Source organism: Boleophthalmus pectinirostris, unplaced genomic scaffold, assembly GCF_026225935.1.
Source record: "Boleophthalmus pectinirostris isolate CB_2022bp ecotype Guang Dong unplaced genomic scaffold, ASM2622593v1 HiC_scaffold_20, whole genome shotgun sequence".
Lineage (NCBI taxonomy): Eukaryota > Metazoa > Chordata > Actinopteri > Gobiiformes > Gobiidae > Boleophthalmus > Boleophthalmus pectinirostris.
The window spans coordinates 11,561,482-11,575,421 of NW_026571153.1; the positions used below are offsets into that span (position 1 = coordinate 11,561,482).

At 36.8% G+C, this 13,940-nt stretch overlaps 3 protein-coding genes and 1 non-coding gene across 5 annotated transcripts in view; 3 read left to right on the plus strand and 1 right to left on the minus strand.

Moving 5' to 3' along the window:
* The first annotated feature begins 460 nt into the window (after positions 1-460).
* Positions 461-542, plus strand: trnas-gcu (transfer RNA serine (anticodon GCU)). Its single transcript has one exon. It is a non-coding gene; the product is annotated as a tRNA-Ser (tRNA).
* Positions 543-1,990: 1,448 nt separating this feature from the next.
* pfdn2 (prefoldin subunit 2) lies at positions 1,991-3,472 on the minus strand. The gene is made up of 4 exons (XM_020936507.2): positions 3,355-3,472; positions 2,715-2,803; positions 2,518-2,641; positions 1,991-2,439 (listed from the first exon to the last, which is right to left on the minus strand). The coding sequence occupies exons 1-4, from the start codon at positions 3,433-3,435 to the stop codon at positions 2,248-2,250; spliced, it is 486 nt and encodes a 161-aa protein (XP_020792166.1). The 5' UTR covers positions 3,436-3,472; the 3' UTR covers positions 1,991-2,247.
* Positions 3,473-3,554: 82 nt separating this feature from the next.
* Positions 3,555-7,506, plus strand: nit1 (nitrilase 1). Its single transcript, XM_020936432.2, has 6 exons — positions 3,555-3,881; positions 4,484-4,717; positions 5,025-5,128; positions 5,225-5,361; positions 5,694-5,819; positions 6,548-7,506. The coding sequence occupies exons 1-6, from the start codon at positions 3,802-3,804 to the stop codon at positions 6,821-6,823; spliced, it is 957 nt and encodes a 318-aa protein (XP_020792091.1). The 5' UTR covers positions 3,555-3,801; the 3' UTR covers positions 6,824-7,506.
* Positions 7,507-7,737: 231 nt separating this feature from the next.
* Positions 7,738-13,940, plus strand: part of clcn3 (chloride channel 3) — a 42,590-nt gene continuing 36,387 nt past the window's right edge. Inside the window, exon 1 of one of the 2 annotated variants that reach the window (XM_020936385.2) lies at positions 7,738-7,934. The gene's annotated coding sequence lies outside the window, so the exon portion shown is untranslated. The remainder of the gene's footprint in view (positions 7,935-13,940) is intronic. The other variant, XM_055156098.1, reaches the window with a different exon arrangement.

Below are 13,940 nucleotides of genomic sequence, written 5' to 3' on the forward strand. Positions count from 1 at the left end.
TATTTCTGTCCAGGCGTCCCAGCTACTTTAACCAGCACCATGCTAACGCTATGGCTAAACACGCTGCAAATCTAAAACAGACATGACGGTGATTCTGTCATTGGTACCTCATATATGTGGTTAGATCCGTAAACACCTTGCATTACTGGTAAATAATTGGGCTATTTCATTCATCGTCATCGAAACACTGATTTGGCCATTTCGCAGCTGATGCGACGTAGCGCGCACAGTGACGCGTAAGTACCGTAATGGTACTGGTAAAAGCGCATATTAATTCTAATCATGCCCTCAAAATATAATTGGGCTCATGTTTCAGGCTCGCACGTACACTATGAAAACACAAACATTATTGTATCTATAGTAATTGTGGGTGAGCAATGATATTTTGGCCAGAAATATTTGTACAATTGAATCGGTAGTTTTGTTTTTAAGTTACTGCGCATGTGCAGTGTGGTATCTGGACGAGGTGGCCGAGTGGTTAAGGCGATGGACTGCTAATCCATTGTGCTCTGCACGCGTGGGTTCGAATCCCATCCTCGTCGACAAACGTTTTTGTTTTTGAAACCTTCAGAACCCATTTTTTATTTACTAGCGGATTTATAAGTGATTCTTAATCATAGGGCCGCGACAAACATGTGCTGCGAGCGCCATCTAGAGGCCGCAAAAAAACTTTCAGTTTTGCACCAGTGAGCCGCGGGACTGCGTCAGGGTCGCTAACTGGCGGACCGCGGTGCGAGTCCCGACCCAGACGCCATCCCTTAAACCCGGACAGGTTCAGCCCGACGTACCCATGGATCTACTAAAATAACGAGTAATAATACGGAATGTACCCTGTACCTCTGTTCCCCCAGGAAACAGAAGTACCTCCAACTGCGAAAGGTATCTACACCGCTGGCCGTCCTCAGATATCTGTTGAAAGAGATGTGAAAGCTAAAAAAAATTGGAAACTCAAGCTGCCTTTTTTTTTTTCCCCCTGAAATTAAGCACTTTGTTTCAAGATGCACAATTTAGCCATTTTGATTTATTTTCTTTAATAAATTTTAAACTGCAGCCCTATATCTAATGTAGGCCTACTGTGTGATTTAGTGTTAACAACAGTACGTTTTGTTGAAATGTTTTTAACTTGTGTTTTTGTTGATTTGACAGTCTATTGTTCATACATTCAAACACTGATAAAACTAGGCTACTTCTGTATCACAATCATAACGCAAGTTAGACATTCTGATGTCCCAGACCTCTGCTTGAGGAGATTTTCTTAACCGGACCTCCTCAATTTTTAGTTGAATACCCCTGCTCTGCGCTGGAAAAATCGGGCCACAGCGTCAAAAAGGTTAAGAACCTCTGATTTATAATATACTAGTAGACTCTAGGACGTACTGTCATTCTTTTAGAAGGGAGCAAGTTTTTCTCAATGATTACATTGTACTTTGCCATGAAATACTTAAAAAATAAACACATGTTGAATTTGATAATGCCTATGCTTAACCAGATCCTAGAGCCCACTGTATTACAACAATTGAAGATTGTTGATATTACAGAAACCCAGCAATGGAAAAAACCCAGTAACACTTGTGATTGCATAAAACATGTAGCTATTGTGGAGCAAAATACAAAAGAGATGGTTCTTTTGCAACATTTAATTTGACTTCACTTCACTGATTTCAAAGCGGTCACAGGAGAGCACATCACTTCTAAAACTGTGCTCCCTGCAACTGTTTCTTGCATGTTCGGTAGAGGAAATAAACATTGATTTGAACTTAAAATTCAATATAATATATATATACTACACTAGCCAACCTCTGTACTAAAATAAAATTGCAGTTGCAGAAGTGAACACTCATTTCCTCATAGTTTTAGTCTAAAATTGTTTCAAATGTTTCAGGTTTCATGTCTCAGGTTTCAAATTTGTTCCTCTCATTGTGAATGTGTATTTCCCAGTCTTTGTACAAACATGTCAAAAATCTCAAAGAAATTAAAGTACAACAACAAGTACATTTTGTGAGGTCTATGAATTTATTCCAACATGCAGACAATAAACCTTCAGCCAATGATTTTCAACAAAGGGCAGTTTCACAGAAATGGAGTAGCAAAGAAACATAATTGTTATTACAAATGACATAAATACTAAAGTAGAAATGACTTGACATGATTGTGGAAAAGATGCATAAACAAACTCGGATTTAGTAACTTTAACCCTATGTTTGAGTATAGAATTTAGATCTAGCTAATGTCAACTTTTATAACAAATTAAGACACTAAAACACCAGTCCCACTTTTTGATCCTCCTCCTTCACTGTTCTGGTTGGATGCTGCCGTTTGGCCTTGTGAATCCGCCTCTCCTTCACCGACCAATCGAATGTTGTACTTCTCCCTGTACTCCGTAAGCTCCCGACCTTTTGTCTGCATCTGTGCGTTAATGGACTCAATAATTTTGGAAATCTGTTGAAGAGATATTACACGGTTATTGCACGATGATTACATGATTTACAAGGAACTTGCAGAGGTTGAATTCTTTACTTGTTCTTTGTTGTTTTCCAAAGCCGGCAAAACTTCTTTTACTGTTCTTTCAACCAAAACGCCTCCAACAAGACGAAAGCATTTCCTAGAGGGGTCGACGTCTTTTAGGGTATCTATTACTAAACTGAAAAGGAAGAGGGGTTACTTGTTTGAATAATTTGAGATTTTTATGAAATCATCAAAATTCGAAAACCTACGTGTGTTCATTGATGTCCATCTCCAGCTCTGCCGCTTTGGATGCCATACTACGCTGCTCCTGCCGCATCCTCTGAAATGTGCCCACCACCTTAAGAAAAAATTAAATATACACATACTGTGAAGGTAAATAAATACAGTTTTTCTTCCACATGTAAAAAAGCAAACAAGACTGACATTTGGTTTTATAATAAATCAAGTATACATTGTCCAGAGAGATATTAGAACTTTCAGATAATGCGTTTTTAATTTTAAAATGATAAATTCCTCTTTTGAACTGAGCCCATGTCCAAAACACAAAGTTGTAAATTGGGCAGAGATAAAAATAGCAACTCACGCTGTCAAACCCAGTGAGTGCACACCCACAGAACAGGAATTAGGAAAATTATGGTTACGAAATTACTCATTTTTTAAAAAGATAAAATACTGAAAACAGCACGGCACAGTTTGTGGGAGTGAAAGTGTTTTTTGTGTCACTTAAGTCAAGCATCATGTTGGTTTGATGAAGACGATGAGGAAGCTAAAGTTAGCCTCGATTAGCAACGTGACAGAATCGGGGAGCATTTACGCGGCTCTTTTCAGAACTAAACTGCAGATAAGATAAAATACCACTCATAAATCCTGACAGCGATCATATTATACCTGTTCTGCGGTCAGGCCGGACTGTTTTCCGCCGCCGCCACTGCCGGATTTGCTGCCCGTGCTGCTGCTGTTGGCTGCCATCTTGGAAGGGTGTTTCAGCGAAGGACCCCACAGCGAGTCTATGAAGTGACCGCGGTGAATGCCTGACTGAAAATATCTTCTCACTAAATTATTTTTCAGAGCACATCGTTTATCACTGAAATCAAGAGATCAGTTTCTCCAAGTCATTGTATGATAGTATCTTGTTTTAATATTAAGAATACATTTTTTATCAAATGTATTGTATTGTATTATGTGTGTGCAAGCGCTGTCCAGCAGGTGGAGAAATTGTGTTTTAACAACAATCTCAATTTCCAAACAAAGTAAGAAAAGCAGGCTGGCTTGGTTGTAGACGCCGGACAATCATGTTAATATTGCACTAAATCTAAACTAGATTGGCTAGGTTCAATGTTCAGAAGTAGGCGCATTTTGACAACTTTGGGGCATTGGTTTCTTTCACCGGTGTGGAGAACTCAGCTGATAAACAGGTAAATTATGCCTGTTAGTTTGATTACTACAACAAATGGTAACTACCGTGTTCTTGTATAATGATCCAGTCATGTTTCTAACTTAACTTAAGAATATTCTGCAATGTTTGACACAATACTGGCAAAAAAAAAAAATGTACTCAGGTCCTTTAAGTGCTCCATATAACTTCTATGGTGGGAAGTCTGCATCTGCTTGTCTCCATGGAGATGTAGCCTGAAATGTACCACAGTAAGGCATTGAACTAATCTGTCTCGCTTTTTATATAATTACAGTTTTAGTATGACTAAAAAGAAACACGTAAGTAAATAAACTGGGAAAACATGCATTCTTTCTGGGGACTGTGAGCACGCTCGCTTCTCCATGGATTTGACTCGTGACTGATGATGTCTCCTACTTTTCTACATGGAGACAGATGGAGATAGATAGTGTGGAACATTCTAGGTAAATGCAATAAGATCTCCAGGGTGACAAGCAAGTAGTGTACCCTCCACCAGAAAAGTTAGAAAAGTTTGTCGTGCGCCTTTAAACGTAGTTAATTCATTGTATTTACATTAATGATCAATTCCATATTAGGGATCATGTCAAATGTTTTTCTTTGCAGGATGTCCAGTTCTCCTTTCCCAATGGCTGCTGTGTGTCAGATGACGGCCACTCCAGATAAAGCTGCAAACTTTTCTATCTGTAAAAACCTGGTGGAAGAAGCCAAACAGAGAGGGGCCAGCATGGTGTTTCTGCCTGAGGGGTTCGACTACATCGGATCAAATCGAGAGGAAACTCTGTCGCTGTCTGAGAGCCTGGAGGGAGAAACAGTCTCAAGATTCACCGATATGGCCAGGTTCATATACATTGCTTAATATTTGGCTTTCGGAGTACCACCAGATCTAAATCTGGACTTTATCAGGCCTTCATTCGAGCTAAACCACTTCTAAATTTAGACTAAACCACGAATAAGGTAGTTCTAAATGATAATTAACGCAAAGGACAACAAAAATATGAATGGATGCATTATTAAATAAAACAACAGTTCAGTTCTAGCTCTGGTTTTGGTTATAGTCCCAGTTTATTCCCAAATTTGATGTGATAATTGTGCAAGATATCAATATGTTAAATGAATAAACCTGAATGTTTTTTCCTTGTTTTAGGAGGTTGGAGATGTGGCTGTCTCTTGGTGGGTTTCACGAACGAGGACCAAACTGGAAAACAGACAGGAGAATTTATAACAGTCACATCATAATAAATAATAAAGGTAATCTACCACCATTATGCTATATTGAATTTAGACTTTTATTCTTTTTGTTTCTTTATTGATTCATCTTTAGTATATGTATATTTTTTTCTGCAGGGGACATAGTAACAGTGTACAGAAAAGCCCATTTGTTTGATGTGGAGCTGCCAGAAAAAGGAGTATCCCTCAAAGAAAGTGCTTCTACTATTCCTGGACCTTCACTCATTGCACCAGTTCAAACTCCCATTGGCAAGGTCTTAAAATCCAGTGTTAAACTTTGAACAGTTTATAGACAAAATGCTTTAAAGGTGCTCTATGTAGCCTTTTTGGTGGAGTTTCTGTTGTTATTGTCGTGCCTAGAATATTGTACAGAATGACATTTAAAGCCCATTGCAATTTTTGCGCAATAAAAGCATTAATAATGAAATAAATGCAAAGTGGAAATGTTTAATCGCATTTACTATAATTTACATTCTAGGCAAAGCAAAGGCACCTCCATAAAGATAAGCTTATGGCAGATCCTCCACCAGAAAAGTTACACAGCGCACTTTTAGATAATGACCTAGACCTTTATATGTGCCTCCAGGTTGGATTGGGCATCTGCTATGATCTGCGATTCCCTGAACTCTCATTGGCTTTACAAAGACAAGGAGCAGAGATTCTTACCTATCCATCTGCCTTCACTGTAGCAACAGGAGCAGCTCACTGGGAGGTAAATAATACACATATAACAAATTTTAATGTACAATATATTGCTGAAGAAATTATGATAAATAATATTGATAGTAGATTAAGTTAGGTTAGCCACTGACACAATAACCACTACAGTGAGATAAAAAACTAAATAGACAATATCATTTAAAAAAAAAACATGAGCTGCAATAAATAAATAGCAGAATGAAACACTTTAGGGGTTTGTTTGTACCTAATGAGTCGTAGAAGTGATTGTTCCATCATTGTCATTTATTAATAAGTCGATAATAATTACTGTAACAGCTCTAGTAAATGTGTAATCTTTCAAACAGGTTTGACAGTGACCAAATAGACATGGCTAGACAATTTTGTCAGAGCATCTCCAAAAACTGAAGATCAAAAAGTGGTCCAAGGAAAAATCATTGTCAAGGATTATTTATAGCACATATAACGAACAAAAACAATAAAACAAAGTAGAGTTGTGATATGGCGAAGTCAATGTTTCTGAAAAGTTGTATTGTGTATTAAGAATTATGAGAAACACAGATGTGATGAAATATTATGAACATTTCCATAGCAATTAACAATTGAAAACAATATTATAAAATTTTGCATATAACCACAAGCTGAAAGCATGAATATTCCCACAGATATCTCAACAAAAACTGAGCTGGAGATTTACTAGGTTCAGTGGTGCAATGGAAAATTCTTGCACATTTACAATACATGCCCACGTTTTATTCTCAGATCCTGCTTCGTGCTCGGGCCATAGAGACGCAGTGCTTTGTCCTCGCTGCGGCTCAGGTGGGTCCACATCACGACAAGCGTTCATCATACGGCCACGCTTTAGCGGTGGACCCCTGGGGAGAGGTGCTCGGGGACTGTGGAGGGGAGCAGCCAGGACTCATCATGGTGGAAATTAATCTGGAAAAACTTGAAAATACTAGAAAAAACATGCCAGTTCAAGAGCATCGCAGAAATACTGACTTTTACTACAGTCTGGAGAAGACAAAAGAACGGTGAAAATAGTATTAATTTACAATAGGTTTTTAACTAATGACCAAAGAGATGTGAACCGGATTGCTGGTTAATGATTATATAAAATTGCATAAAATGTGAGAATTTTTTATGCTGTTGACAGAATGTGCTAATCTTTGTTTGTGGCTTCTCATTCAGCGGTAGTAAGTGCCTATACTCCTGCAGATGGCGCTATTGAATCATTTTAGAATATAGCACCAGACCAGAATTACTTTTATTCTTTACCAAGGGGATTTCTTTCTTTTTTTTTTTTTTGTTACAGACATGCAGCCGACCAGCAGAAGAATAGTGTTATCAAAAATTAAGTTAAAATATAAAATAATATAAATAAAATATCAGTAAGGCACTCTTGTTCATTATTTAAATAACTGTATACATTTAAATTTGGGGTCATTAAATGGAAAAGATCCACATGTATTGATTTAATTAATTAATTAAATTAATATATAATGCATTAAGAATAACAGATAACAAATGTATTAATTACAAGTAAAATTAGTAGACTGTTAAGCACTAAATGTCTGTGTGGATTAAAAAAACTCTTCTTATCTTGGCGAACATCAAAAAATGATGTAAGCATGAAAATTGTTTCAATTTATTATAACTAGACTGCACAAGCTCCATAGCTTTCTAAAATAACTGCTTACTAGATCATCATAGAGAGCACATGCGTAAAATTGTTATAACCAAAACAGTAATGCAGACTTAAAATATTAATAAAGCCTAAAAGTTTATCAAAATGGCCAAATAACACTTCTGTTTCCAGTCCTTGATAGCGCTGCAGGGCTCTGATGCCAGACAGACCCGCCCTGTTGCATTGTATTTGATCGCAGCGAATGGATAAATAATTGATCCACCGTCCTCCTCTTTGGATCTTTCACTACAAAGCCTTCGGGTGGAGAGGAGGAGGTGGAGGAGCGCTGGGAAACAGGAAGTGAACGTCACTGACACAGGAATGAGACTAAAAAAAATACAACACCACCAGGATGAGAGGAGAAATGTCTGATCCAACGGCGTAAACCCAAAAAACTGTCATCCACTGCGCGCGGTGAATGATGCGTCAATGTGCGAACGAACGATCTGAGGCTTCGGGAAGGTAAACGAGGATTGCTTTGTTTAACTAAAATAAATTAGCCAGTGGGTGCTTGCTTTCTGCACTGGTCAATTGGGATGTACGCGCTGGTCCATCCCAAGGCCATCCATCCTTGTAGCGCTGTCAGATTTGGCGAAGTTACGCGCAAATATTCGCATCCCGACTGTGCCAGGTGAACAGGTGCTAGTTTGTTAGCTGTAATGCTAACTGCAAAGGCCTTCAAAATCACATTTACTTTTCCATAAACCCGTCGTTAGCCGCAACACTCAATGTAGAACTGTGTCGTTTGTATAATCCACCATGGTTTGATTGTTGGGCATTGGCCTGCTGCGTAAAAGGTAATATTTTGGCTGGCGTTTTTAGCCAACATCTTAAAATAGAATTATAAAATAGAGCAAAGCTAATCCAGATGTTTGGCTACTTCAAACCAATGGTTGCAGAGAGAGACTTGTGGCGGCAGTCATCATGAATTTATTAGCATTTTCAATGAGAGGTAGACTCATCTTTAATTACAACACTGGACACGATTCACATATTATGGTTATTACACCATAATATCTATATTCACCTGAAATCTGCATTGCTGAATTTCTGAACTTTCTGAACTTGGCATGTCTGACCTGCTCCTCGTGCTGATTTTAGAGATATTTTTTAGTATATTTCTTAATAGTGATAAGATAGGCCTATTTAATCACTCTACTGCTTTTTTTTTTTTTCTTATTTTCATATATTTGTGAAAGAAGCTTGATGAGTATGAGACTCTGGGATGTGTATAGCAGAATCATTATATTGTAATATGATATAGGAAAGGCATCCTGGTTTTCATTGTTCCATATGGTCACCATATACCCACCACTGTCTTGTGTTAAAGAAATGAAGTGTTGTATAAAAGTCTTGCAAATTTATCTGCAATTTAGCAAACAATTAATGGTTACTGGGGATACAAATGTTTTTAAATCATTAAGTGGTATTTCTCAAAATTCACCAGTGTTTGCATTTTCTATTTCCAAAATCTCACATTGACAATTTTTTTCTTTTCAAATCTTTTTTATTCTGAAGTTGCCTGACCTACTTTGAGAATTTTTTATTCTGTTAAATATTTAATCAAAGTTAATATATTTACGTCACTCTGAGATTCCGCGTTGGATATGTGATTACCCAGTTAGTGCTGTCAAACTGTATCGTCCCAGACAGATCAGCCCAAAGACATTTCCACTGTTTTATTTATTTGATTTAGGGTTTAGAGTTTGGTTTAATTACAGATCCTGATTGAGTTAGTCCAGTCTGTGGAATTTGACCTATATTTCACTGAAAACGTCCTTTTAAATGTTTCATATGATTATTCAGAGTTTATGGCCCTTATCTAAAGCTACACTAAAAGCATTGTAAAGCAGTGATAAGGGTCACGTCCTTTCCTTGATATGACTTTATATTGGAATTTTGTCTGGGGCTGCCACAATAAATAATGGATAGTCATTTGAACTTTTTTGTAACCATGCAAATACTGGTGAAATTGTCTGCAATGGATATATGAAGAGATAAGAATGCATTTTGGGGTGAGTTATAAACTTATAATCCTCTTGTTGGAGGGTGTTAACCAATGCACTACTGTGGTTAAATGTGCTATGAAACTAGTGTAGAAATGCACATTAAAACCACCTTTACACTCAAATGACTAGATACACTAAATGTATAAATTCATTTAAATTTTAAACTATCATCTCTTCAAACAGGGCACACTTTCTCCTTTGTAATTTATTTATTAAAATACACATGTTTAAAGAAATATTATAATATAAGAATAAACATAAAATAAAATAAACATTTTCACCAATTTAGCATCATCACAGGGATCAGATCATGATTTGACTTTTATCGTCATATTGCCCCGCCCTACTAGAGATGCTTTTATCCAAAAATGAAGTGTAAAGCTGCCGTATTGTTGTTGGAACTTGTTCTTTCACATATAAAAAATCCATATATTGACCTCTTGTCGCTCTGTGATAGACGGATGTCAGTCTCTGCTCTCAGACGCTGACTCACGCTCTGGCACCGGTGCCCTCCATAGTGACCAGAGCTAATTAGATGATGTTACACAGCTAAAAAGAAAAATTCTAAATTACGAAAGCTAAAGGAGTAATAATTGTATTGCCTTTGTTATTATATTATTATGAGACCACCAAGTCTTAAAATCTTGTATCATAAAATCACCAGTGCTTCTATCAACTGGGAATTTTACACTCATAAATGGCCTATAAAAGTCCTTCACATACTCAGATTTAGTCTCAAGATACACACAATTTAAAAGTGCATTGTGTAACTTTTCTGGCTGCCTGCTTTTCTGGAGGCATTATTGCTTTACCTGGAATGTTTCACTGTATGACATTAAACTTCTCTATTTTCTGTTTATTCTGTTCAGTTCAGGTTTTATGCCTTTGAATCGACTTTGAAAACATGTTTTTTTTACTATGAGCAGACTCGCCTCCTCATTGATCTGACCTGTAACTTGGCCTGGTAAAGTCACATGCTTGTCTTTGCAGAGATGGAACATTTAGTGCCATATTATACTGTGGAACATTCCCGACAAAGCAGTAACATCTCCATGGAGACAAGCAGCTGACAAACCCTCCAGCAGAAAAGTTACAAAGTGCACCTCTAGTCATTACTTCAATCATCAAATCTGTAGCCTATACTGTATAAATTATATGTGCAGTTTCAAAATACTGCAAACTGATATATTCTTTCTGAAGTTTATTTTCTTTTTGTACTTGTCGTCCATGGCAACTCTTCCAGCCCTTAAGTTGAACTCTAAACGCACCTCATACACAAAAGGCCTATCAAATACTGTTTTCTTTTGGCCGTTAGTCGCGCCGTTATCTCTGCCCACAGCTCTTCTGCCCACCCGTAGTCTTGAGTTAAAATGAAATCTTCTTCTAACATTTCTTCTCCCCTCGCTGGAGATGCTAATCACTGTTTTGAGTTTTGCAAGAAGTGGAAATACAAAGGCAGTTACATAATTATAGCTTATCAAATTTCAGTGTGGAAAAGTTGAATATGTGACTTGTAACAGTTTATACAGCGCAATCAACAGAGATAGTAGCGCACTGCTGTCTGGTGTCATATTTTTACGCTGATTGCATTGTGTAGTTTGCATGTGTACCGATCGGATACTGGCTTCCAAATATTGATTTAGCCGATATCCTGGTTGGACATATAAATCGATGAAGTAAAATTTCCTGGTCGTAATCGGCCCAGAAAGTCTCATAATGTTGACCTTTTTTTATACACATTTGGATCAGTTTTGTTTTATGTTAGTTTAGTCTTAAGGAAATAAATGCTGTTTGCAATCTTTCAACCATCTATCATTAAATATAGGGTTCCCACAGTCATGGAAATCCTGAAATAGTCATGGAAATTGAAAATGTCATTGTCCAGGCCTGAAAAAGTCATCTAGTTTTGTAAATTCAATGAAAGTTTTGGAAAGGCATGGAATTTTAGTATCTTTGTCACTTAACTACACCATTCTGTTAAGTTCTCATTACAATTAATGCACTGACAGTATTTTAAATGTTAAAAAACTATAATGCCAGACCATAAAGTGAGTGGAAAGGTAAGTGTGGAAAGTATGATCAATTCTACACATGTAGGTGCCGTAAAGTCATGGAAAATTCACTTTAGGTCATGAAAAAGTCATGGAAAAGTTTTGAAATTTTGTCTTTTGTCTTTTGTTTTGGAACTCTGTAAAGCCATAGGATAGGAATTGGGGGAAAAAAGCTGGATCAGTACATCCCTAGTCTTGATTTAGGCTTGGTCTAGGTTTAGTTTCACATTTTAGTCGCAATTTCTATGTGGCATGTGAGTCCTGGTTTGGTCCTGGTTTGGTCCTGGGTTGAGCCTTGATTTGGACTTGGTTTTACCCTGTTCTAGTCCTGATCTAATCCATGTTTAGTTTTGGATTTTGTCCCTGTTTAGTCCCACTTTTCATGCATCATGTTCAGTCTCATAACTTTAAAGTGCTCTGTATTTGATCTGCAATATATAAGTCAGACACTTCTGTACATCTCCATTGATCCACAGGTTGGACGGCAGAATTGGATCCTCACTCCCCCTCTGTCTTTCTTGCTGTGAACTAACTTGAGTTGAATTGAATTTCCGGATACAGCTGATTTGATAGAGCCCTTAGGAAAAACCCAGTGAATAAATGTTATTGTTGGCACTAAAGCAGTTTCTCTTTCCTATTTGTAACGCATTAACCCTGTGCCAGCGTGGATTAGCTATTTTCACTGTTGGCAAAAAGCTATTGTCTGTGGCTGGCCAAACTATCACCCCACCCAGAAAAGTGTTGAGTGCTTCAATGTCCTATCCCTCTAAAACACTATTATTTTTCTTTGGGTTTGAATTGTTTTATTGCTTTACTTATGACCTCTTATATAACTGTGATACTGTATTTATATTACGATATTTACATACATTTATATAATTTATGTCTTACCAATCTCTTGCTATTTTTTATGGCTACTTATTTAGAAGTTTATTACCATTTTTAATATGTTTTTTTACTCTGTGTTATTATATTGTTATGTTTGAGCTACTGTGTCCAAGTAATTTCCCTTGTGGATCAATAAAGTCTAAGTCTAGAGAAACAAGACAAAAGCGGTTAGACTGCAGATTGCTTTTCATGTCAGTGCCAAGCTCTAATAAAAATAAAATCTATGCCCAAACAAAATGTAAAACGAAAAACTTCAAGATGAAAAATTTAAAGATAAACGCAAAAGAAAACTACAAACAAGCTGCAAAGAAGATTGGTTAAAAAGCAAAACTGAATACATTTGTAATCTAAAGTTAAAGTTAAAGATGTTATTGCTTTGCTGGGAATGTTTCATAGTATGGCATTACACTTATCTATCTCCATGGAGACAGGAGGTCAAGTTAGATCTGTGGAGAAGCGACATCGCTCAAGACGAAAAGTATGCATCTTAAGTCTTTTGGCAATAAAGCAGCTGTAATTGTATAAATTCAACATGCGTACGTTTAATGTCACACCAAGGAACATTTCAGGCAAAGCAATAACATCTCCATAGAAACAAATATGTGACCAGAAAAGTTACATAGTGCACCTTTAATTTGTTATATATTTGAGAGGCTGTTTTGGAAAAGCGACTTATTTGTCTGTTGTGCCATTACTAGTTAATTTGATTTCCATCATATTTTTAATAATGTAATATTCTCTCTATTTTCTTTCTGTTTTCTACTGTTTATAAATCTTGACTATGTGACTGACAGTAATTTATTAACCATATAATTAAGCATACCTGACCGTATTCTGTTAATGCAATAGGATTGACTGAAATTTCACAGTCTAGTAAGCCTCATTTTCTACTTTTACTTTATAACCGCGTGACTTATCAGATCTTAACAGTCATGCTTTATAAATATCTTAAGGTTATCTCCAATTTTCTCAAGTCATGTGATTCTTTATTCAGAGGGGAAACCAGATTTTGTAGGCCACAAGAATGTTGTGCAGTTCTCTCCTCTGCCCACAGGGGGAGTAGTTTGATTGACTTTAGTGTTGCAGCTTTGCTCAGTGTGACCCTGTGTTAATATCCTCCGCTTTATCATGTTAATCTCATTGTCTATAAATACACGAAGAGACTGAGCAGTAAGCACTAATGGTTTTGTTGCAATGAATATGAAGAGGATAAGGATTTTTGAGGAAAAGAAATGTTGGACTTGGTATTTTGTCTGACTTTACAATGTCTACAAAACCCGTTCAGTTGTAATTGTAAAAAGTAGTTTTATGAGCATTGTGTGTAAAATCCCTCAGTCATTCATGTATAATCCATGGCAGAGAAAAGAGAAATTCAATTTGTCAAGTGGACATTTTTTTAATCAAATTTTGATCGAATATGAATATTCATAAAAGGCAAAAGGAGAAACTCAATTTGTCAACTGGACAAAAGTTTATTTTGATTGAATACGTTTCGCAGCCCATCCAAATGAAGAAGCAGA

Bases quoted from the DNA above. Each gene is read 5' to 3' on its own strand.
- pfdn2 (XM_020936507.2), bottom strand. From the start codon at position 3,435: ATGGCAGCCAACAGCAGCAGCACGGGCAGCAAATCCGGCAGTGGCGGC. The intron at 2,804-3,354 runs GTATAATATGAT...TTTTTTCTTAAG, and splicing joins CCGGCCTGACCGCAGAACAG to GTGGTGGGCACATTTCAGAG. The intron at 2,642-2,714 runs GTAGGTTTTCGA...CTTCCTTTTCAG, and splicing joins ATGGACATCAATGAACACAC to TTTAGTAATAGATACCCTAA.
- nit1 (XM_020936432.2), top strand. From the start codon at position 3,802: ATGTTCAGAAGTAGGCGCATTTTGACAACTTTGGGGCATTGGTTTCTT. The intron at 4,718-5,024 runs GTTCATATACAT...TCCTTGTTTTAG, and splicing joins AGATTCACCGATATGGCCAG to GAGGTTGGAGATGTGGCTGT. The intron at 5,362-5,693 runs GTCTTAAAATCC...ATGTGCCTCCAG, and splicing joins TTCAAACTCCCATTGGCAAG to GTTGGATTGGGCATCTGCTA.